At 40.9% G+C, this 23,048-nt stretch overlaps 1 protein-coding gene across 1 annotated transcript in view; it reads right to left on the bottom strand.

Annotated features, from left to right (window-relative positions):
* The window catches only part of parp8 (poly (ADP-ribose) polymerase family, member 8), a 276,468-nt gene that overhangs the window by 111,257 nt on the left and 142,163 nt on the right, over positions 1 to 23,048 (bottom strand). The window contains exons 7-8 of the mRNA XM_069923074.1: positions 4,205 to 4,265; positions 1,779 to 1,869 (exon numbers count right to left, since the gene is read on the bottom strand). Of these exons, the coding sequence (XP_069779175.1) occupies positions 1,779 to 1,869; positions 4,205 to 4,265 (152 nt within the window). The remainder of the gene's footprint in view (positions 1 to 1,778; positions 1,870 to 4,204; positions 4,266 to 23,048) is intronic.

The raw sequence follows: 23,048 nt of genomic DNA, 5'->3' as shown, positions 1-23,048 counted from the left end.
TGGCATCCTGAGCCAGTTCTGCGCAGCAAAACGACTGTGAGTTTAAGCAGTGATAAACTGATGTCGTGTTTCAAGAGTCTTTCCCCCCCACCACCTTCACCACCACATTCCTCCAGCTGGCAGAGCATGTCCTTACCGTCAACATTCTCTCCTCTCACTCATCCCACTTTCCCAGTCTTGGGTACCCGCATGGACCCAGCTATGCCTACCATTTTATTGGATACGTGGAGCAGTCCATGCTACAAACCTACACGGGCTCGGCTTCTCAACTCGTCCTCCGCTATATCGACGACTACTTTGGTGCTGCCTCATGCACCCGTGATGGACTCATTGACTTCATCCACTTTGTTGTCAACTTCCACCCTGACCTCAAATTCACTTGGTCCATCTCTAACAACACCCTCCTTTTTTTCAATCTCTCAGTCTCTATCATGGGAGACAAACTCTCCACAGGCATCTTGTACAACCCACCAACACCCACAGCAACCTCAACAACAACTCTCACACGCTGCCCCTTGTAAGGATGCCATTTCTTTCTTTCAATTCCTCCATCTCTGTGGCATATACTCCCAGGATGAGGTCTTCCATATCTTCATTCTTGAAACATTGTGGCGTCCCCACTATCACCGTCAACTCAGCCCTCATACATATATCCTCCATTGTCTGCACTTCTGCAATGGCCCCTACACTGCCACACAAAACAAAGACAGGATTCGCCTTGTCCTCACCTACAACCCTACCTGTCCCCGCAGGGTTGACAACAAAGAGGATGAAGTCAACGAGCTCATCATGGGTGCATGAGGCAGCACCAAAGTAGTCGTCGATATAGCGGAGGGCGAGTTGAGAAGCTGAGCCCGTGTAGGTTTGTAGCATGGACTGCTCCACGTATCCAATAAAATGGTAGGCATAGCTGGGTCCATGTGGGCACTCATGAATGGGAAAGTGGGATGAGTGAAAGGAGAAAATATTGAAGTTAAGGCACATTCTGCCAGCTGGAGGAGTGTGGTGGTGAGGGGAGACTCATTGGGCCTGTTGTTGAGAAAGAAACAAAGGGCTTTGAGGCTTTTGGTATGGGGATGGAGGTGTATAGTTATTGGATGTTCATGTTAACGACAAAGCAGTCAAGCTCAGGGAACTGGAAGTTGTTGAGGGCACACAAAGCATCATGGATGTAGGTGGGGAAGGACTGGACCGGGGCGGACAAAATGGAGTCAAGGTAAAATGATACCAGTTGGATGGGGCAGGAGCATGGGGACACGATGGGTCTGCCGGGACAATTGGGTTTATGGATCTTTGGTAGGAGGTAGATCTGATTCTTTCCAACAACACTTTAGCCTGAAATCAAGGAATTAAGAGTACAAGTCTTTTTGCCATAGAACTGCACCAAACAGATGGATGAGTGGGGTACTCATTCACTAAGATACTGAAGGAAAATTAAGTGGTTCCATTAAAGAAAACCTTTTGGCATTGATATTCTAGTGATCACCATCTCCTAAATTGAATATGAAACATAACTGATCCTAGATAGTCAGAAATTATGAACAAAGCCTGCTTTAAGTGTTCATGCTGTGCTTCCTGTATCTACACTTCCATACTGGCAGTCCAAGTCAGAAAATAATCTCCCTTTACCATTTCTGTACTTTACATTCGTGCTTAAATGAAAAGTCAGATGACAAAACTGAATTTTTTCACCTGTGTTCGTCAGGCATGTAGACGTGCGAGATAACTTGAAGTAAAGTTTCACATTAACCAACAAAAAGAAATGAAGGCATATTCACCTGGGCCATTTAAATACTGTGTGAGAGAGCAATGCAGTCTCACAATCACGGGTTCTGTGCGAATAACATCCCATGCAATAGCAATCTCCTCCTGTCAAAAAGCCAGGCAAGCAGAAAAAAGCAATTTATTCAGAAATATAAAAGTAACAAGATCTATCACAACTGTATAATGAATGATCACACTAAGTACACACCATTCAATTTACAATATATTATAGCAAACACACTTTCATATCTCCTTCATGTGCAAAACTTAACAGAGCTGTAGTTGTCATTCTAACAACTCAATCATGCTTGGCTCCTTTGAAATTGTTATCATTCATCACTGGCATGTTCTGCAAGGAAGTGGAGGCTCTAGTTAGGAAGAAACACAGCAAATGTCAAATTAGGAGTTTGATGATGAAGCTTAACCCTTGCTAATTGCAGAGAAAAGGAAACTGACTTCAGCATAAAATGAGAAATGTTGTTTTCCATTTATTTCACAATTTTCATAACCTTTGGAAGAAATTTTACATCTGTATTGTTAACTTGAAATTCCCATGTTGTACACATATGGAGAACTTCATCTGAATGTCATGCATAGTTAGACAATAATATGCAGTTTTCAAGAGTATATTTAGAGATTTAATACTTTGAGCAAAGAGATTTGCTCCACCCACTCATTCATTAATTCCTGGCATTGTCCATTCCTTTCCAACCCAAGTACCCGTCCAAATACTTCTTAAATGCTGTAATGGTTTCGGCTCCTACCACTTCCATACAACCATCACCTTCAGTGTGAAAAACTTATCTCTCAGATCTCCTTTAAATTTTTCTCCTCTCGTCTAAATCTGTGCCTTCCAGTTTCAAATCCGTCCACTCTGGGAAAAAGACTAATTATTTGCCCTATTTAATTTTATAAACTTTGTGAGATCATCCATCACAATCCTATATTCCAATGAGAACTAATCCTCCCTCTTAAACCTCTCCTTGTAACTAAAATCCTCCATTCCAAGCAACATTCTGGTGAATCTCTTCTGGACTCTTTCCTTCCCCCACTGATAGTCAGAACTGCAAACATTACTCTAATTGCTGCCTGACCAATGTTTTGCAACAAGACATCCCCAAAAAATACACAGTTCCTCGATTTCTGAAGAAACTCTGCCCCACAATACTTCCTGTTACCATCATGGTTTGGAAAGCTTTCATCAGAATCAAATTTATTGTCATGAACAAGTCATGAAATTTGGTGTTTTGTGGCAGCACAGTGCAAACGTTCATATTATTAACCATACTACGACATTGCTATATAAAAAAATTAAAATAATAGTGCATTAAAGTAAGGAGGTGTCTTTGATTTATTGATTATTGAGGAATCTAATGGCAGAGGGGAAGAAGCTGTCCTTGTGCCCCTGAATCTCGTCTTTAGACTCCTGTACCTTTTTCCTGATGGTAGCAGAGTGAAGAGGACATGGCGTGGGTGATGGATAGAGGTTGCTTTTTTAAGACATTGCCTCATGTAGATGTCCGCGATGGAGTGAAGTCTGGGGCTTGTGATGTCGCAGGTCGAGTTAACAGCCCTCTGGAGTTTATTCTTGTTCTGATATTTGGTGCCTCCATACCAGGCAGTGATGAAACCAGCCAGAATGCTCTCCACGGTACACCTGTAGAGGTTTCCGAGAGTCTTCGGTGGCATACCGTATCTCACAAAGTATAGCAGGTGGCGAGCCTTCTTTGTGATTGCATCGACACCTATGAGATGTTGCCGCCCAGGAATTTGATGTTCGTGACCTGCTCTACAACTGAGCCCTTGATGAGGACTGTGTTGTGTCCCCTGACTTCCTCCTGAAGCCCATAATCATCTCCTTGGTTTTGCTGACGTTGTGCGCAAGTTTGGTGTCGCTACCCTATTCGACGAGCTGATGTATCTCCCTCCTGTATGCTTCCTCATTGCTGCTTTTGACTCTGCCGACCACTGTGGTGTAGATAGCATTGGAATTGCGCCTGGTCACACAGTCATAGGTGTATAATGGACTCTGATTATTTACACACCAGGTGAAATCCTGCAGCTTAGAGCATTTTAGACTCTTATTTCTTAATGAGAAGGAACAACTTTGTAAAATTTCTCAGAAGCCAGAAAATCAGATTTTATTTTACAAGATGGACTTGTAATTCACCACAGTTTTCCGCTGCTGTTCAGACTAATACAGCACAGCTTATCAATTGATGCCTTGGATTAGTTAGCCAAGTACCAAATCAGGTCAAGGGTCACCATTATTACTCCAACTTTCACTGCAGTATATTAATTTTCAATTCTGAGTTCAGTAATAGAATCTAAAGAGCCACAGATTAAGTGTCCTTCAATGTGATTGGAGTATTAATCAGTTCATTTACACAGAAATTCAAAGTCCCATGCATCATACAACAATGAACACATATTTACTCACATCAAGAAAGCTGACGTCAATGTGCAAGTCAATGTCCACATCATCAATCGCACCATACTCCCTGAAAAGTAAAACAAAATCGTTGAACAAGTGCCTCCAGGAATTGACATGCAGTGTCATAAAAGATGTCAGTATCATTTTAATTTTAGTAATTACCACTGGGACTCGCTGGAATGTTGAGCTATGGCTTTGTGCCTGGGGTTTTGATTGGTCTTCCTGCTTCGGCAAGAACCATGGACTGTCAGCCAGATGCACCTCCAATGGAAGTGGGGCATGATGGAAGCCTTGCTTTCTGATGAGCTTGTCATCTCAGCTGAAAGTAATGTCCTTCAGGGAAGGGAATCTGCTATCCTTTACAGCAGTCTGGACCATCAGCGATGTGTTGGGCTCAATTAACTTTCAAGGAAGTCTAGCAGTTAATCAGTTAGGGGCGGAAAGAGAAGGACAGTAAACATCGACCTTGCCACCCATACCCACATCCTGTCAGAGATCACTGCAATTTCATCTTTTGAGTGACCATTGTAACGATGTCCACATCTGATTGATCATAATATGAAAAAAAATTGCATCGGAAGAAGAGCAGATGTTTTTCTTTGCTTTTTGCCAACAGTCCTTCCTAAACAAACACAATGAAACAGATCAATCTGTTATTCTTCTCACAGCTGCTCCTGGCATCCAGCTGTCTATGGAACTGTCACATCACTGTCCTTCAAAATAATTAATTATTTTTCTGAGATGGAAATAAGATGAAGCAAGAATCCCTTCAATGATTCTCAATGGAAATTGTTATTTTACCCTCAGGTAATTTCTAGAAGATGATTTATGGTGTATAACGTACTAACTTGCTGCAGGACACAAAAGCCCTAGAGAAATAGCAGGTCATGCAGTGTCCCAAGAAAGCCTGAGCCCTTCTTCAGCAGGGCTGGCACTCTTTACTGCACTAATCCCCAGCACGTGACGGTTTCTTGAAGAGTTATTCGACTTTGCTGTCTGGGATTTGTGCATGCCTCAGAAGGAAAAGTGGAATAGCAGTTCATTTGTTTTTTCCATGTATTATTGTAAAGCTGTATTGTGGGCAGTTTAATGCAATTACTGAATAAGTTGGGCAGTTCTGATAACAGTCTCTCCTTGACCAAGTCATTCATCCAAAGTTCTGGTGTCCTGTAATAAATACAAACACTCCAACCCATGCCTAGCCAATAATTTGTAAAGGTTTTGTGACTTTGATTCACCTTGATTGGTTACTCACACTCTTTCTTAATGAAACCTCATCCTCAAAGGAGGTTTTGTGCAGATGAATATTGTTTCCTCTCCTCTTGCTCCCCCTCAGACTAGTAAATGTTGATTATAACTCATTCAAGTTTCAAAAATAAATGCAAAATTTGTCATGCAGCCACACTGCATTTCACGTATCTGCCCATGTCTAAATGTATTTGAGCCCATTCATGCCTTCCTCTCTAAAGCATCTGTTAGTATATACGGCTGTTTATTAATATTTATTAGATTGTTCACATGCTTTGAAATTTTATTCACTTTATCCATGCCCTGAATATTTACCTGTAAGATAAAAGTAATATGCAAGAAATCAACTTGTTGAACCAAGTCCATAATTCTCTGGCCAAAATTCATCTATTCATCCAACAGGCTCCTTCCCATTTGTAAGGGCATATCTACCTATCAACATTATAACATTCATTTAACATTGCACATTTCTATTTTTTTCAAAAATGCATGTGACCTGATGTGGGCAAACTATTCTCAACATTTACATGGGGAAAATAAACAAGAAGCAATATAAAAATAACAGCACCCACTCTGGATGTTGTCAAGAATATCGCTGACACTCTCACATATCCTGGTCCTGATACCTGGTTCCCATGAGCTAAGTTAATGCATCCCACAGAAAGCCCTCGTGTTAGGTCTTTGGCTGCTGAGCTCCTAGGTGGTCCATGGCTGAGGTCTCCTGCCCTTTAAGGTCCCCCAGGCTTCTCCTTCTCATTGGGGTGGTGTTCTCTGCTCCATTGCCCTGTGCCCGCTCATTGGTCTCCAAGAATCCACAGCCCTTATTGTCTGAGCTGCTGAGCATGGCGACCACCAACGAGGTACTAAGAACAGCCAGGGCTGAACTCTCCTGTGCAGATGGCATTTTTGTGGCATAAATTTTATCTGTCATTAATTAGCCTTCATCTTCACAGCAAGATCTGGATGGTACATAGGCACAGACTGATTGATGACATGCCACAAAAGAGCCAGACATTGGCCACCTCCACCAAGAAGGAATCTAGCCAGATCCAGCTATAATAGTCATCAAATTTGCAGTTAACCACATAACAATTACAGTATGAAAACAGGCCATATCAGCCCTTCTAGACCGCACCGATTTAAGTGAACACAACAGTAGTTGCCTCATCAGCAACAATGATGAGTTGCACTACAGAGAAGCGGTGGAAAATCTCATGAAATGGTGTGAGAATGACAACCCGAGTCTCAATGCGGACAACCCGAGTCTCAATGTGCACTGTGAGACTGCTAAATGACTGATGAACCGCTCATATAAACCCTCCATGACTCTACTATTTATTAAACATATTTATTTATTTTAATATTTGTATAACATACTGTGCATATGTTTTGTTTGTCTATATGTGTTATGTCTGCATGTGTATTTGCAGCATTTTGCACCGGACAATCCTGTTCCATTGAGTTGTATTTGTGTAATCTGATGATAAGTAAATTTGAACTTGATATTGTTTCTGATATTGTAGCCATGATAGAACAGGAGTAACAAAAGGTGGAGGAGTCAAATTGCTTGTTGGAGAAAACATTACAGCGGTGCTATGGCAGGATAGATTGGAGGGCTCGTCCAGTGAGGCTATTGGGGTGGAAGTGGATTACAGACCACCTAATGGGCTGAGGGAATTAGAGGAGCAAATTTGTAAAGATATAGCATATATGTGTTATAAACATAAGGTGGTGATTATAAGAGATTTTAACTTTCCACACATTGACTGGGAGTCTATACTGTAAAAGGGCTGGATCAGTATTGGATCTCCTATTAGGGAAATGAGATAGGTCAGGTGATAGAGTTTTGTGTTGGGCAACACTTTGGGTCTAGTGATCATAATACTATTAGTTTTAGGTTAATAGTGCATAAGGATAGGGCTGGGCCTAATGTTGAGATTCTTGATCGGAATAAGGCAAATTTTGAGGAGATGTGAAAGGATTTAATAATGACACTAGATTGTCATCTAGTGTGGATTGGGATAATTTATTTTCAGGGAAGGATCTATAGACAATAGGTGTTGGAGTAGGCCAATTGGCCCTTCGAACCAGTATCACCATTTATCGGATCATGGCTGATCTTTCCCTTTCAATAACTAATCCCAAACTTATCCCCATAACCCTCAACTCCCCTGCCCACAAGAGCCTTATCCAACTCTTAAATCTATCCAATGAATCCGCCCCCACTACCCTCTTTGACAATGCATTCCACAGACCCACAACTCTCAGGGTAAAAACATTTCTCCGTATTTCTGAGTTAAATGGCCTTCCCTGTATTCTTAAACTATGCCCTCTAGTCCTAGTCTCACCCATCATTGGGAACATGTGCTCTGATTTCACCCTGTCAAGCCCTCCGATAATCTTAAATCCTCAATCACGTCTCCCCTCATCCTTCTAAACTCCATCGCATATAATCCAAGTCATTCAAACCTATCCACATATGACAATCCTGCCATCCCGGGAACTAACTTTGTAAATCTATGCTGCAGTCCCTCTATAGCAACTATGTCCTTTCTTAAATAAGGGAACCAGAACTGGACGCAATACTCCAGGTAAGGTCTCACCAGGGCCCTGTACAACTGCAAGAGGGCTTCTCTACTCCTATATTCCAATCCCCTCTTTATGAAAGCCAACATACCATTCGCCTTCTTCACCGCTTGCTGAACCTGCATGCTAGTTTTCAATGACTGGTGAACAAGTACGCCCAGATCCCTTTGCATTACCGCACTCCCTAGCTTAACTCCATTTAAATAATACTCTGCTCGCTTGTTTCTGCCTCCAAAATGGACAACCTCGCATTTACTCACATTAAACTTCATCTGCCATCTCTCCGCCTACTCGCCTAAACTGTTCAAGTCCACTTGCAATTTCTTGACATCCTCCTCACTCTTTACACAACCTCCCAGTTTAGTGTCATCTGCAAATTTGCATATGTAGTTATTTATCCCCTCACCCAAATCATTTACATAAATGATAAACAACTGAGGGCCCAACACCGACCCCTGCGGGACCCCACTCATCACATCCTGCCATCCAGAAAATGACCCATTTATCTCAACCCTTTGTTTCCTTTTTCTCAACCAATTATCTATCAATGACAGCACCCTACCCCCGATACCATGCTCCTTGATTTTGCAAACTAGCCTCCTGTGTGGGACTTTATCGAAGGCTTTCTGAAAGTCCAAGTACACCACATCCGCTGGCTCTCCCGAGTCCATCCTCCTTGTTACGTCCTCGAAAAATTCCAGATTAGTCAAGCAAGATTTTCCTTTAAGGAACCCATGCTGACTAGCACCTATACTATTATTCCTTCCTAAATGTTCTGCTTTTTCTCCTTTAATGATGGATTCCAATATCTTCCCCACCACTGACTGGTCTATAATTTACCAGTATATAATTTCCCGTATTCTCTCTCCCTCCCTTCTTAAAAAGTGGTACAACATCAGCCACTTTCCAGTCTGCAGGCACTTCCCTGGAATCTAAAGAACTTTGGAAAATGTCAACTAGTGCATCCACAATTTCCAGAGCACCCTGGGATGCAGCCCATCAGGCCCAGGGGACTTATCAGGCCTCAATTCTAACAATTTGCTCACAACCACCTGCTTCTGTATCTGAATATCCATCAAATTCTCTGTTTCCTTTGGTAAACTAAGTTCCTAGATACTGCTTGACCCCTACCCCTATTCTGATCATAACCTATATCCTCATTGGTGAAAACAAATGCAAAGTAATTGTTAAATTCCTCATCCATCTCCATGTCCCCATTGATAATTTCACCTTTCTCCATTTTCAAGGGCCCAGTTTTGGCCCTAACCAATTTCTTCCTTTTAACATATCTGAAGAAGGTTTTGCTATCCCATTTTATATTACTTAATTTTCCCCTCTTGAATGACTTTTTTAGTTTCTCTCTGTTGGTTTTTAAAGGCCTCTCAATCCTCTAACCTCCCACTCTGCTTTGCCATCTTATACTTATTTCTTTTAGCACTGATACTGCTCTTGATTTCCTTTATCAGCCACGGCTGCCATTTGCTCTTCGTAGAGCCTTTCCTCCTCTTTGGGATGATTCTATTCTGAATCCTGTGAAAAATGTCTAGAAATACCTGCCATTTTTGCCCAGTTGTCCTCCCAGTTAGAGTGTCCTTCCATTTTATTTTGGCTAGCTCATCCCTCATAGCTGTATAGTCACCCTTATTTAGCTGTCGCACTAATGTTTCTGACTTCCTTCTCTTCTCAGATAAATGGAGAATATTCAAAGGGGAGATTCGGAGAATACAGAGTCGTTATGTCCCTGTGAGGATTAAAGGAAAGGTTAGAAAATATAGGGGCCTTTGTTTTCAAATGGTATTGAGAATTTGTTTCAGAGGAAGAGGGATGTGTACAACAGGTATAGACAGAAGGGAATAGATGAGGTGCTTGAGGAACATAAGGAGGGTAAAAAAAAATCTTAAGAAAGAAAGAAAGGCTAAAAGGAGATATGAGGCTGCTTTAGCAAGCAAGGTAAAATAAATCCAAAGGGTTTTTACAGGTACATTAAAAATAAAAAAGAAGAAATTTTTAATGATTTTGTATTTCTTCCAGTATTCACTAAGGAAAGGAATATTGAGCCAGGTGAAATGGGGAAATCTGGTAGGGAGATTATGGATAATATACAGATTAATGAGAAGGTAGTATTTTTGGATATTTTAAAGAGAATCAAGGTTGATAAATCTCGAATCCTGACAAGATATTCCTTAGGACCCTGAGGGTGGTTAGTGACAGAAATATTTAAAATGTCACTGGCCATGGGGAAGGTGCTGAAGGACTGGAGGATAGCTCAGGTTGTTCTCCTGTTTAAAAAAGGCTCCAAAAGTAAACCTTGTAAATATAGGCCTGTGAGTCTGATTTCGGTGGTGGGTCAATTAATGGAGAATGTTCTTAGAGATGGTATTTACAATTATTTGGAAATACAGGATTGATAGGAGTAATCAACATGGTTTTGTATGTGGTAGATCATGTTTAACAAATCTTATAGAGTTTTTTGAGGAGGTTACTAAGAAGGTTGACAAGGGGAAGGGGCTGTGGATGTAAGGCATTTGACAAGGTTCCGCATAAGAGTTTAGTTCGAAAAGTTCAAGAATTAGATATTAATGTTGAAGTAGTGAAATGGATTCAAAATGATTGAATAGGAGATGCCAGAGAGTAGTGGGGGATAATTGTTTGTCAAATTGGAGGCTGGTGACTAATGGAGTCCCACAGGGACAGTGAAGAATGTTATCAAAGCTTGCAGTAGGATATAGGACAGTTAGAAGAGTGGGCTGAAAGATGGCAGCTGGGAGTTTAATACTGATAAATGTGAGGTGCTACATTCTGGTAGGACTAATCAGCAAAGGTCATACACGTTAATTAAGGTAGACAATTGAGGAGTCCAGTAGAATAAAAGGATTTAGGAATTCTGGTAAACAATTCCCTGAAAGTTGAGTCACATATAGATAAGGTGGTGAAGCTTTCTTCATTTGGTATGTTGGGATGTCATGTTGAAGTTGTATAAGGTATTGGTGAGGCCAAATTTGGAATATTGTGTACAGTTTTGTTCGCTGAATTATAGGAAGGATATAAACAGAATAGAGTGAGGGCAGACGAGATTTACAAGAATAATTCCTGGGATTCATTGTTTGAGTTACAGGGAAAGGTTGAGCAGGCTGGGACTTTATTCCCTGGAACGTAGAAGATTAAGGGGTGATTTGATAGAGGCATTTAAAATTTCTATTAGGAGCAGGGAAGATTCAAACAAGCGAACATGGATTGAGATTGAAGACAGATAAGTTCAGGGGAAACATGAGGGGGAATTTCTTCATTCAGAGGGTGGTGGAAGTGTTGAATGAGCTTCTTGCTGAAGTGGTAAATGCAGGTTTGATTTTAATATGTAAGGAAAAGTTGGATAGGCATATGGGCGAGAGAGTTGTGGAGGGTTATGGGCTGGGTGCGGGTCAATGGGAATAGGTGGAATGTGTTCGGCATGGACTAGAAGGGCTGAACTGGCTTGTTTCTGTGCTGTAATTGTTATATGGTTTAACATATAAGCATATGTATAGCATCTGTGTTGTGGTCAACACACACACACACACACACACACACACACACAAAAGGGAGAACCAATAACTGACTTCATTTGAATTTCACGCACTGTTTTGTGGTTATAAGCCACTTCCTGTCTGGAATGCGTTGGTCTGTGGAAGTGATGTCAGCATGTTGCAGAGTCACTGCCTGCTCAGTGCTATGCGACCAGGAAGTGGTGACATTACCTAGGCAACGCGTGTTGCCAAATGCGGGCTTCTCCTGAGAAGGGAAGGGGGGCCCGCGCCATCTTGCACCAACTGACTGGGGCGGCGATTTGGCCCATCTAATCGTGCGATCGCTCGGCCCGCTGCACCTACATAATAAATGTTGATTACATACTGACTCAATTGTATATAAGTAAATACATAGGGATATAAGTAAATACAGGGAAGGGAGAAGAAAAAAATGACTAAATAAGAAAATATTCATAACTACATTAATATTTACCTATAAAAAACCTAGTAATAAACATAATGAATGCAACCATGCCAGACCCATTAATTAGACTGTTATATTAAAATAATGAAGATAAAAAAAGAGAGAAAACTGAAAACTGAAGGACTAAACTAATTTATCACCACCCTCTAATCAAGGTTACCTTTTTTTTAAATAATACTCACTGGAGAGATTGGACAGATTAGGTTTTTATTCTTTGGAGCGTAGAAGGTTGAGAGGGGATTTGTTAGAAGTATTTAAGATTATGAAAGGGATAGACAGAGTGGATGTGGATAGACTATTTCCGTTAAGAGGAGGAAAGATTAAAACAAGAGGACATGAGTTAAGAATTAAGGGGCAGAGGTTTAGAGGTAACATGAGGGGGAACTTCTTTACTCAGAGAGTGGTAGCCGTGTGGAATGATCTTCCGGGAGAAATAGTGGCGGCGGAGTCAATTGTATTATTTAAGAAAAGGTTGGACAGGTATATGGATGAGAAGAAGATGGAGGGTTATGGGCATTGTGCAGGGAGGTGGGACTAGAAAGGGGTGTTTGGTTTGGTGCGGACTAGAAGGGCCTAATGGCCTGTTTCCGTGCTGTAATTGTTATGTTATGTTATGTTATATATGTTATGGATAAGACTATCCCAAGTTATGCATTTACCAGTGCTTCGAGACACATTTAATATACTAATTCGCAATATTTTAAAAGCAGATTATCCAGTAAAGGTTTAAATTTTATTAGCAAATTTAAAATAAACCATTGTTGGCTACTTTTGCAGGCCATTTAAAGCCTGTACAGAGCCTACTGGGTGAATGGACCCCACGGGGGAACACTGAGACTTTGCTGTAAGTTTCCGATTTTATACTCGGCGTTTAAGACGACCACTGATTTTAGGGTGACATTTTTAATTATCAGGACCACCTTATACACTGGCATATACTGTTTGTACATGAGATCAGGTCCAACAACACTCAAGAAAGATGAGATAATTGACTTGATTAGGACCCCATCCATCAACCTAAATACTCATTTGTGACTCCAGAGTAATGTGAGAGCATTTCCCAAATTTGTCACCAATACCATCATGTCTGAGTTGTCTCTATATCTTGCTACATGCCAATGCAGACTGCTTCTTTTGTAGAGGAACAGCAAATGGAACTAAACTATAGTCGCTTTCAGGTGGAATTGCCAGGAGAATACGGCTCTGGAGCCAGCTGCGAGTGTCTGCGAAGGAATGTTCAGGTGGCAGTGCTGAAGGCGGTGTTCTTCCACCTGAAAGGTCCACAGCGCAGAGAGGTGCTGTGGGGCAAACGCCGGCTCCTGAGTTGGGGCAGGGGCAGCCGTCTGACAGCCCCCCTCCCCACTGCCAACAGGCCCTTCCTCACTGCCGACAGCCTCCTGGCATGGGACTACGGGGCTGGAGCAGCCAGCGTGTGATGTCAGGGCTGGGGCGCTGGCCGCTCCAGCCCCATAGACCCACGCCGGCCACCCCAGCCCTGTAGTCCCATGCTGGCCACCCCAGCCCTGTAGTCCCACGCCAGGGGGCTGTCAGGCAGTGGGCGGCTGACTGTCATCAGTCCACCCCCTGCTAGGCACCTGAAAGCTGTTAGCCGCTTTGCCTTGCTGCTTTCAGGTGCCTAAGGGGAGCGCTCCAAAGCGGAGAATATACCTACACAAGGTGGGTTAAGTAAGTGCTCCTCAGGGACGGGTTTTCCGCTTTCTGGTGGCCTCCCGACAGCCACATTCAGGTATTTTAGGCGGCTTTACATTCGGGTATTCTGGCCACCTGAAACCAGCTTATGTACACTCAGTAGCGAACATCCAACTTCGAGCCTGATGAATGATAAGGAGGTCATTACTGTACCAGCTCATGCATAAGAAGACTATGACTACTTAAATTCTGCTCCAAGTAGTACATTCTCTTGACTTGTAAAGATAACTCCATTCCTTTATTGTTTTTTGTCTAAACTCTGGAATGACCTTTCTAAAAGTATTGTGGGTATATTTTCTTCAAAACAACTACAGCAAATCAAGAAGACAGCTCACTATTACCTTTGCAAGGACAATTAGAGATTGGCAATAATTGCAAGGATGACAAGATTAAGAATGAATAAATAAAATAGTCTACCTTACCTATTTTATTTATTACTTTATCATCTGGTTCGTCAGACAAGAAATGTCTTTCACAAATCAGTGGTTGGTCTGCCTTAGTTCTGGAGGGAGAATGATCTAATTTCCCAACATTAAATTGAATCAGCTGGCCTGTGCTAAACAGGTTTACCCATTATCTTATGGAACACGAATGCAACATTTTCCTCATCCAATTCTTCAGGAACACTCCCAAACACAAGGAGGATTTTTATCAGAGTTTCTGTTTTCTCCAATTTATCTTGCCTCAGTAATCTAGGATGCATGCGTTGTAGAACTCGAAATGTGCTAATTGAGTGATGACAACCTAGTTAGCACTTCCTATTCATTTAATTTTATCCAATTTAATATCGTCAAATCCCCATTGCACCATTTCATCCAAGAAGTATTTTGTTAAATTGTTAGCAGGCTATTTGACAAGGTATGTTTCACAGCCAAGGTAATCTTGTCTTTACATAATAAGCACCAGACACTAATTAAACTGATGTTTCACAACACATTAATTGAATCTCAAATTTTAAATTCTTTCTTGATCCACAAATGTCACAGTTTCTGCTTCATTCTGATATAGAGTATTGCACAAATACAATTTTAATGATGGTGGTCATCCCTCTCTGGAGTAATACAGGTCAGATGGCTTATTGTAGATAATTAATTCCCCACATCATTTATAATGGTACATATTCTTGATAGATAATTAATTTGATTAATTATTTTGAAACTCTATATTTGAGGTATAATATTATCAGTAATAATGTGAGAATTTATTTCAATACACAACCATGAAACCTACAAGATGACGATCAAGAACTCCTAAGTAGGATTCATCATAATTACCCTTTTTCATCCAGCATGGCAAAATAGCTTCTATCTGTGCAATGTCCACAACTTCATCAATCACTGGTAATTCAAATATTCTCATCTTGTCATTATAGGAATCACCATACAAAAAGAAGTCATTTCACCCATCAACTCCATGGCAGCTCTTCAGCAAACTTTTTGCTTTTTATTCGATCGTTCCCTACTCATTATCTCCTATGCAGTTAGCCAGTCCTCTATGACAATGCCATTATTACTCAGATGTGTAATTTTATTAGTTCTTCAATAAATATTCTTCACCTCCCGGGTATTGTTGTTTCTTCATTTAACAAACACAAGGGTAATCGTTTTCCTGCTTTTTAACTCATGATTGATGAGGCAGCTAAGATCTGTTAATGTTTAGAATGGCGATTGATTGAAATTCAGAACAGACACTAATTAATCATAGATATTTAATTTATTTGTTTTCAAGGATGGTTTAACCTTAAAATTCTGCATTGCCATTATTGGCAGAAACAAAATCAAAACTAAAGCCAAGAAGAATTGATGACAGTCACAATTTTAACTTCAACATGGAATTGTAGTTTTCCTGTGGCATTGCTCACAATAAAGAACAATGCTAAGTGTAAAGGAATCCAGTGCAAGGGAGAATTATTGCGAAAAACAACTTTCTCTGTAAAGTTGCCATCCACTGGTTGTCCACCCTTGTTGCCATAAGAAGATAATGATGAAACACCTACTGGAAGCAATGCTGTCATGTTGTTTCATATTGTGATTGACTTGCAAGTTGCTTTGAAGATAGATATGGATCTATCCTGCCAGACATTCTGGGAAATAATATGCTTCCTTCTTTGAAATATATCACCAAGTTTGTTGTTTTGTTTGATAATCTGACAATTTTCTGTTCACCTAAACATATTATCTTATTTCCAGATTGTTAAAATTGAACTGAAATTTTCAAATAGCAAGGTGGTATTTTAACAGATTTTTTTTTGGATGAAATGTGTAGACTTTGTCAAGGATACCACTGTCCTTCAGTATGTAACATGTCCAATTGATAAATGTGCATCAAGTTTATTGCCATCTGATTGCACGTGTAACCTGACAAAACAACATTCTCCGGTCCTCAATGAAAAACATGCAGACACACAACCAGATATAACACTGATATAAACAATATATATGCAGGACAAGTATTCAAATATACAAATATATAAATAAATAAATTGTGTTTTGTGAATTTCAGTGTCTCGGATGGTTGATGTGAGCAGTTTCTTTGGTCGTTCAGCATTCTCATTGCCCATGGGAAGAAGCTGTTCCTCAGCCTGGTGGTGCTAGCTTTGATACTCCTGTATCTCTTTCCTGATTGAGCAGCTGAAAGATGCAGTGTTCAGGATGGAAGGAATCATCAATGACTTTGTATGCCATCTTCAGACAGCAATCTTTGTAGATCATGTCGATTGAAGGGGGGGAAGGGAGAGAGACTCCAGTGATTCTCTCTGCTACTCTTATGGTCCTGTGGATTGACCTTCAATCTATTTCACTGCAGCAACTGTACCACACTGTGATGCAGCCCGCCAGGATGTTTTTCAATAGAACTCCTATAGAAGGTTGACCTAATGTTGACTGACAGTCTTGCCTGCCTCATTCTTCTCAGGAAGTGCAGTTGTTTTGTGCTTTCCTATCAAGTGAGCAGATGCTGTGTGTCCACGATAAGTCACTAGTTAAGTGAACTCCAAAGAACTTGGTTCTCTCCACACTCTATTACAGAGTTGTTGATGTATAGTGGAGGGTGGTCATTTCTGGTCCTTCTGAAGTCTGCAATCATCTCCTTTGTCTAGTCCACGTTGAGACTCAGGTTGTTATTCTCATACCATATTATGAGATTTTCCACCTCTTCTCTGTAGTGCAACTCATAGTTATTCCTGATGAGGCCAACTACTGTTGTCCCATCTGAAAACTTGATGACACCTTTGGAGCTGGATCAGGTGATGCAGTCGTGAGTCAGTATTGTGAACGTGAGCACTGTGAGGTGCACCAGTGTTCAGTGTAATGGTGCTTGACGTTCTGCTGACCCAGAAAGACTGTGGTCTTTCCGTTAGGAAGTCCAAAATACAGTTGTAGATAGGAGTGTTGAGTCCCAGTGAAGGGCAGCTTATCCACTAGCCTCTGGTATTGAAAACCGAGCTGAAGTCGATGAAGAGCAGCCTAGTGTATGAAGTGCCATTCTCCAGGTGGGTCAGGACGGTAAATTATTTTATGGTAAAAGAGTGTTCTTGTCATGTTTAATTTATATAGACCCTTATTTTTGCAAATACTATTTATAATTAATGAGAAAAATGTGGGATAAAATTTTGTCAGAGGTTAAAAAATCTATTCACTTGTGCCTTCGGGTCGGAAAGTATAAAAATACAGGCCATCTCAAAAGTGGTAACCAATTCAAAAGTCTTGCAAGAGAGGCATTCCACATTTTGACTGAACTGACATAAAGACCCTTGTGGTTCACAAAAGAAAATGATGATGGGTACAAATTTAATATGATACAGATTTGCACCAATTTATCATTTAAAGGTTTCAGATGCATATTTAAATGGATTAATGAGTTTGGCATGAGAATAAATTGTCATGGGGTAAAAACACAATGCTTCCAATTGCTATCTTTCTGGACATTAACTATTTTAAACAGTTCATATATTTTCAAGGCAAGGTCCATTATGGAAGTATTAATACTGCCAAGAATCAATGATTTAGCCGTGCTACATTTTATCTGTCGATGTGTGATCAAGTAGAACTGTTCCCTACAGAGATGACTTTCATGCTACTCAGTTACTTTTCGACTGGGATTGTACCATATAACAATGGTGATCACCTTGTCACAAACTCTATCAACCACGAACATTGTAAAACTTCACCAATGTCACCAGCTATTACTGTCTGTGTGGTAAACCACTGTAATGCTATGATTGGCTGCTGCCAGCTGGACACGCCTCCTGACACCCATACTACCCCTAATCATTTGCATACTTCCCATTCCACTCTGCCTTGATCAGTCAATGAGGTTGACAGTGGTTTCAGTTTATAGTTAATAAAAGCCTATTAGTTTGGCAAAGTCTTTTGTGATTATTGATGGTGCATCAGTTTGATTGCTTGTAATTGATCACAGTGTTTAGAAATATTGTTGAACAAGGAATAGATTAACTGGGTCATTTGGAATCTGAGTGAAAAAATTAGACATCTTCTTGTTAGTTTAATTGAGACACCAAGATCTCCTCATGTCTTTAATGTGGCTTTGCACCACAAAATAAAGTCTGGTGGCTGAAGTGTGTACCATCTACATGCCTTAAGTATTCCAACAGCATCTCCCAATGTTAAAGTGAACCTTTAGACAAGACCTTCAAAAATGTTGTCTAATAGTCCCCAGGAGCTTCAGAGCAATTTCTTGCTTGTTTGGAAACCTAATTCACAGTTCCTCGCTCCAAGTTGAATTAAAAGGCTCAGTGGAACTTTATTTTTCAAAAAAATACTTTTTTTGGGATGTGGCCTTTGCTAACAAGACCAGCATTTATTATTCATCCTTGACCACTTGATAAGATGCCGGTGAAAAAAAACTGCAAAGAAGAAAAAACAAATTATTTCCAAATCAACAGAGTGCTCAACTTGGCTCAGAGTAGGGGAGGGAACTGCAGTGGTGGTAACCTACTGGTTACTTCCCTGGTACTAGATGCTGTGGGTTGGTAAGAATGTAAGTTTTAAAACAGTGGTTCTCAACTTAGTCTTTCTACTCACATACCACTTTAAGTATTCCCTATGCTATAGGGAATTTGTAGGATTGTTTAAGGTGGTAATGTGGGTGGAAAGAAAAAGGTTGAAAACCACTATTTTAATTGTACCTAACTGACTCGTTATGTGCACAGCTTCATAACGCCAAAGGAAATGGACCAATGACAATTTTTCTCAAGCAAAATATTTCAGTATTGGGTCTAGAGCAGTGATTCTATCAACAACAGTGATTTACCTTCCCACTCACATACCACCTTAAGCAATCCCTTACTAAAAACAGAGCACCGATGGTAGAGGGGGGATTACTTAAAGTGGTATGTAAGGGGAAATAAAAAGGTTGAGAACTACTGTCTTAAAATATTGATGAAGAGAGAAACTAGCTGCATTCCCTTCTTTCTTGTATTCAGCTAAAGCTGATAGTGACCCTCTTATTTGACAAGGTAGTGAAAGACTATTATTATGAAAGGGACACGGCCCTGATTAATGAATCGCAAGAAAATTCTAGGGAATATGTACTTATTTGAATGTTCCATAAACTAAGGGGTCTGAGAGTATAATAAGATCATTTGTAAGCCACAAGGCAGACTCTTTGGGTGAGATTAGCTGCTTATGGCAGTGTATCTTGCTGTAAAGGAGTTATCACACTTTGCAAAGTGATTAAATTTGTCTGTGCAGCTATACTAGTGTTAGTTCTGGTCTCCAAACTTGAGGAAGGACATACTAGCTATAGAGGGTGTGCAGCGCAGATTTACAAGGTTAGTTCCAGGGATGGCAGGGTTGTCATATGCAGCAAGGCTAGAAAAACTGGACTTGTATCCATTGGAGTTTAGAAGGATGAGGGGGGACATGATTGAGGTATACAAAATCATCAGGGGGATAGACAAGGTGAAGTCTGATTACTTGTTCCCAATGATGGGGGAGACGAGGGCTTAGTTTAAGAATACAGGGTAGGCCCTTTAGGATGGAGATGAGAAAGCATTTTTTTACCCAGAGAAGTGTGAATCTGTGGAATGCTCTGCCACAGAGGGTGGTAGAGGCGGATTCGCTGACTATGTTCAAAAGAGAGTTAGATAAGACTCTTGTGGGTAACGGAGTTAAGGGTTATGGGGATAAGGCTGGAAAGGGGTACTGATGGTAATGATCAGCCATGATCTAAAATGGCGGTGCTGGCCCGACGGGCCAAATGGCCTACTCCAGCTCCTATTGTCTATTGTCTATTGTCAAAGAAATAATTCAAAATTTCCCCCATTTCCTCAGACTTCTCACTCAGCCTACCCTCGCTATCTACAAGGGGTCCAATTTTATCTCTCACTAATCTTTTACTTTTAATGTACTTATAGAAACCCTTTGGATTTATTTTTACTCTGTCAGGCAAAGCCTCTTCATGCCTTTTTTTTGCCTTTGTAATTTATTTCTTAAGATTCTACACTCCTTGTAGTCCTCCTTCAACTTCTCAGCTCCCTGCTCTTTATACCTCTTGTACACCTCCCTTTTTCTCCTAACCAAATTTCCAATATTCCTCAAAAATCAAGCCTCCCTATGACTTCCAGCCTTTCCTTTGATCCAGACTGGGACATAACTACTCTGTACCCTCAAAATTTCTTTTTTGAATATCCTCCATTTTTCATTAACATCCTTACCTGAAAATATCCTGTCCCACTCAATACTCCCCAAATCCCTTTGAAATTTGCTCTTTTCCAATCCAGAACCTCAACTTTAGGCCTCTCCTTGCTCTTCCTTAAAACTACCCTAAAACTAACAGAATTATGATCACTAGACCCAATTGGTTCTCCAACATTAATGTCCGCTACCTGACCTGGCTCGTTCCCTAACAGGAGATCCAGTATTACACCATCCCGAGTTGGTTCTTCTACTGATTTAGAAAACAATCCTGAACACATTTAACGAACTCCAGCCATCCAGCCCTCTAACCGTATGGGTATCCCAATCAATGTGTGGGAAGTTAAAATCTCCCATGATCACTACCCTATGATTTTCACACATATACGTTATCTCCCTACAAATTTGTTCCTCTAATTCCCTTGGCCCATTTGGTGGTCTGTAATGCACCCCTATTAGCACCTTCTTGCCTCCTCCACCCCTCAATTCCACCCAATTGGCAACTGCAAATGAATTTAATGCAGACTTTTTCCTGCAAATGTTCAATCAGATGAATAGTCATCAATGCAACCAACTATCTGTGTAGTGGGATGTAGTCAGATTTATTTTTCCAATATCATATAGAACTGTAACATATGATCCAGATGAGAATATTGCTCAATTTTAACATTTATGCATTTTACATATTTGTACAAATAAAAATACAATGTCTACAAGAGGTTGAGTGGACTTCTGAAGATGCTTAATGAATGTTACCTTGGTAAAATATTGGATGTACCACATTAAGTCTGAAGGCCAAACACAGCAAAGAGGAGATTTGATAGCAATGGTATTTTTGCACATCTGGAAGACAGAAAATGCTCGACAATGATACATCTTTCTACTGACACAGGCAGATAAGGCTCAAGTCCTCTTACTTTCTTTGTCCACTATCTTCCTAAAAGTTATGTGCAATTGATTGATGATATCAGCCTGCATCAAAATGATTCACTGCTATAAATATTCATGGAACATTTTCTGGGTGTCACACGAGACAACATTGTTAGAATTAGAGTTATTATTTATGCACACCCACACAGCTGTTTAGACAAGGTGCAGCAATATATATGCACTATTTACTAAAAAGCACCACTTGAATTTAATTTCAAGATCAGCTTTGGAATAGCCTTTGATAAATTAGTGATAAATCACTAGAGACGTAAAAACTAATCAAAATGCAGTAGCTTGCCACCAAAGGGCATTTCGTTTCTGTAAGAGTCTTATCTATTTGAAAATATTTGTGTAGAGAATTACAAATCAAAGTTACAGTTGCACTAAGTATAAATTGTTGAAACTATCTGACCATAGCATAAAAGAGTCAGGCTATTGGAGCCCCATCTGCAAGACGGCAGGCAGCAGAGATGGGCAATATTTGATGCTGAAACAAGCCATTAAAGACAAAAGACAAAGGAGGAAAAACCCAACACCCAACCCCAACCCCAACCCACCAATTTTCCCCTGCAACCGCTGCAACCGTGTCTGCCTGTCCCGCATCGGACTTGTCAGCCACAAACGAGCCTGCAGCTGACTTGGACATTACCCCTCCATAAATCTTCGTCCGCGAAGCCAAGCCAAAGAGATATATATATATATATATATAGATATATATATATATATATATATATATAAATAATACTTTACTAGTGATCTATCCTAAAGCTCCAAGGAAAAATAGCTTAAATGAATTCAACATATTGCCTTAGAATATTCAATGGAACAGAGACAATCTTACAGTCAAGAGTAGACAATGAAATAAATCTAAACCTGAAATACAATAGATGATTATGGAAATAGTAAGCAAAGGTTTGAGTTAAGGATCTGGAGTTTATTTAATGAATGGATTAATTATCCTTGAAGGAATATTTTTGTTTAGAATGAGTTGAATTGCCGAGGAATTGGCGAAGATGGTGGCGCTGATGGAGCCACTGAAGCAGCAATGCTGCCACTGGTGCAGACCCGCGGGGAGCAAGGGAGCGGAGATGCAGCACTCCCATGGGGTCCAGCTGCCCAGACAACTGCCGTCAGCTCCGAATGGGCTTTGAACAGTCCGTTGAGGGAGCCGACGGTGGTTTTAGTTGAAATCCCACGACTGCGGGTCTGCTCTCAAGATGACGGCACCTATTAATCAGAGGACTGGAGCGCAACAGAGGACAGGAAGATCACCCCCTCCCATCTGAGAAGAAGAAACGGAGGCGATGACCTGCAGAGACAGTGACCACGGCGGCAGACCAGTGAGCAGGTGCTGCGGCTGAGAGACTCAGCACATGCAGCAGGCTGCTGGCAACTCAAGGCAGGGAACCCGTGGAAACTCTGGGCTGTTGAAGACTGCTGTCGGGAGACTCGTACCAAGCAGCAGACTGCTGGTGTCTGGCTCAAACTGGCCAGAGGGGTACCAGGTATCAGAACCGAGATGCGAAGAGTTGCCGAGGGCACTGAAGAGTTCCTGACCATGTTGGAAGTTCAAATCTGGAACACGGGTTGCCAATTGTTTGGACTGGACTCTGTGTGGCTGTGGGACTGTGGAAGTACTGGACGTGAATCTAAGGACACTCGGTGACTCAGACAGGGGTGGGGGGGCTCTCTTTTGCTCCTCTCTCTTTGACTAACTGTAAGCCTGACAGTAA

Source organism: Narcine bancroftii, chromosome 3 (genome assembly GCF_036971445.1).
Source record: "Narcine bancroftii isolate sNarBan1 chromosome 3, sNarBan1.hap1, whole genome shotgun sequence".
Lineage (NCBI taxonomy): Eukaryota > Metazoa > Chordata > Chondrichthyes > Torpediniformes > Narcinidae > Narcine > Narcine bancroftii.
This window is presented reverse-complemented; position numbering and strand designations above follow the sequence as displayed.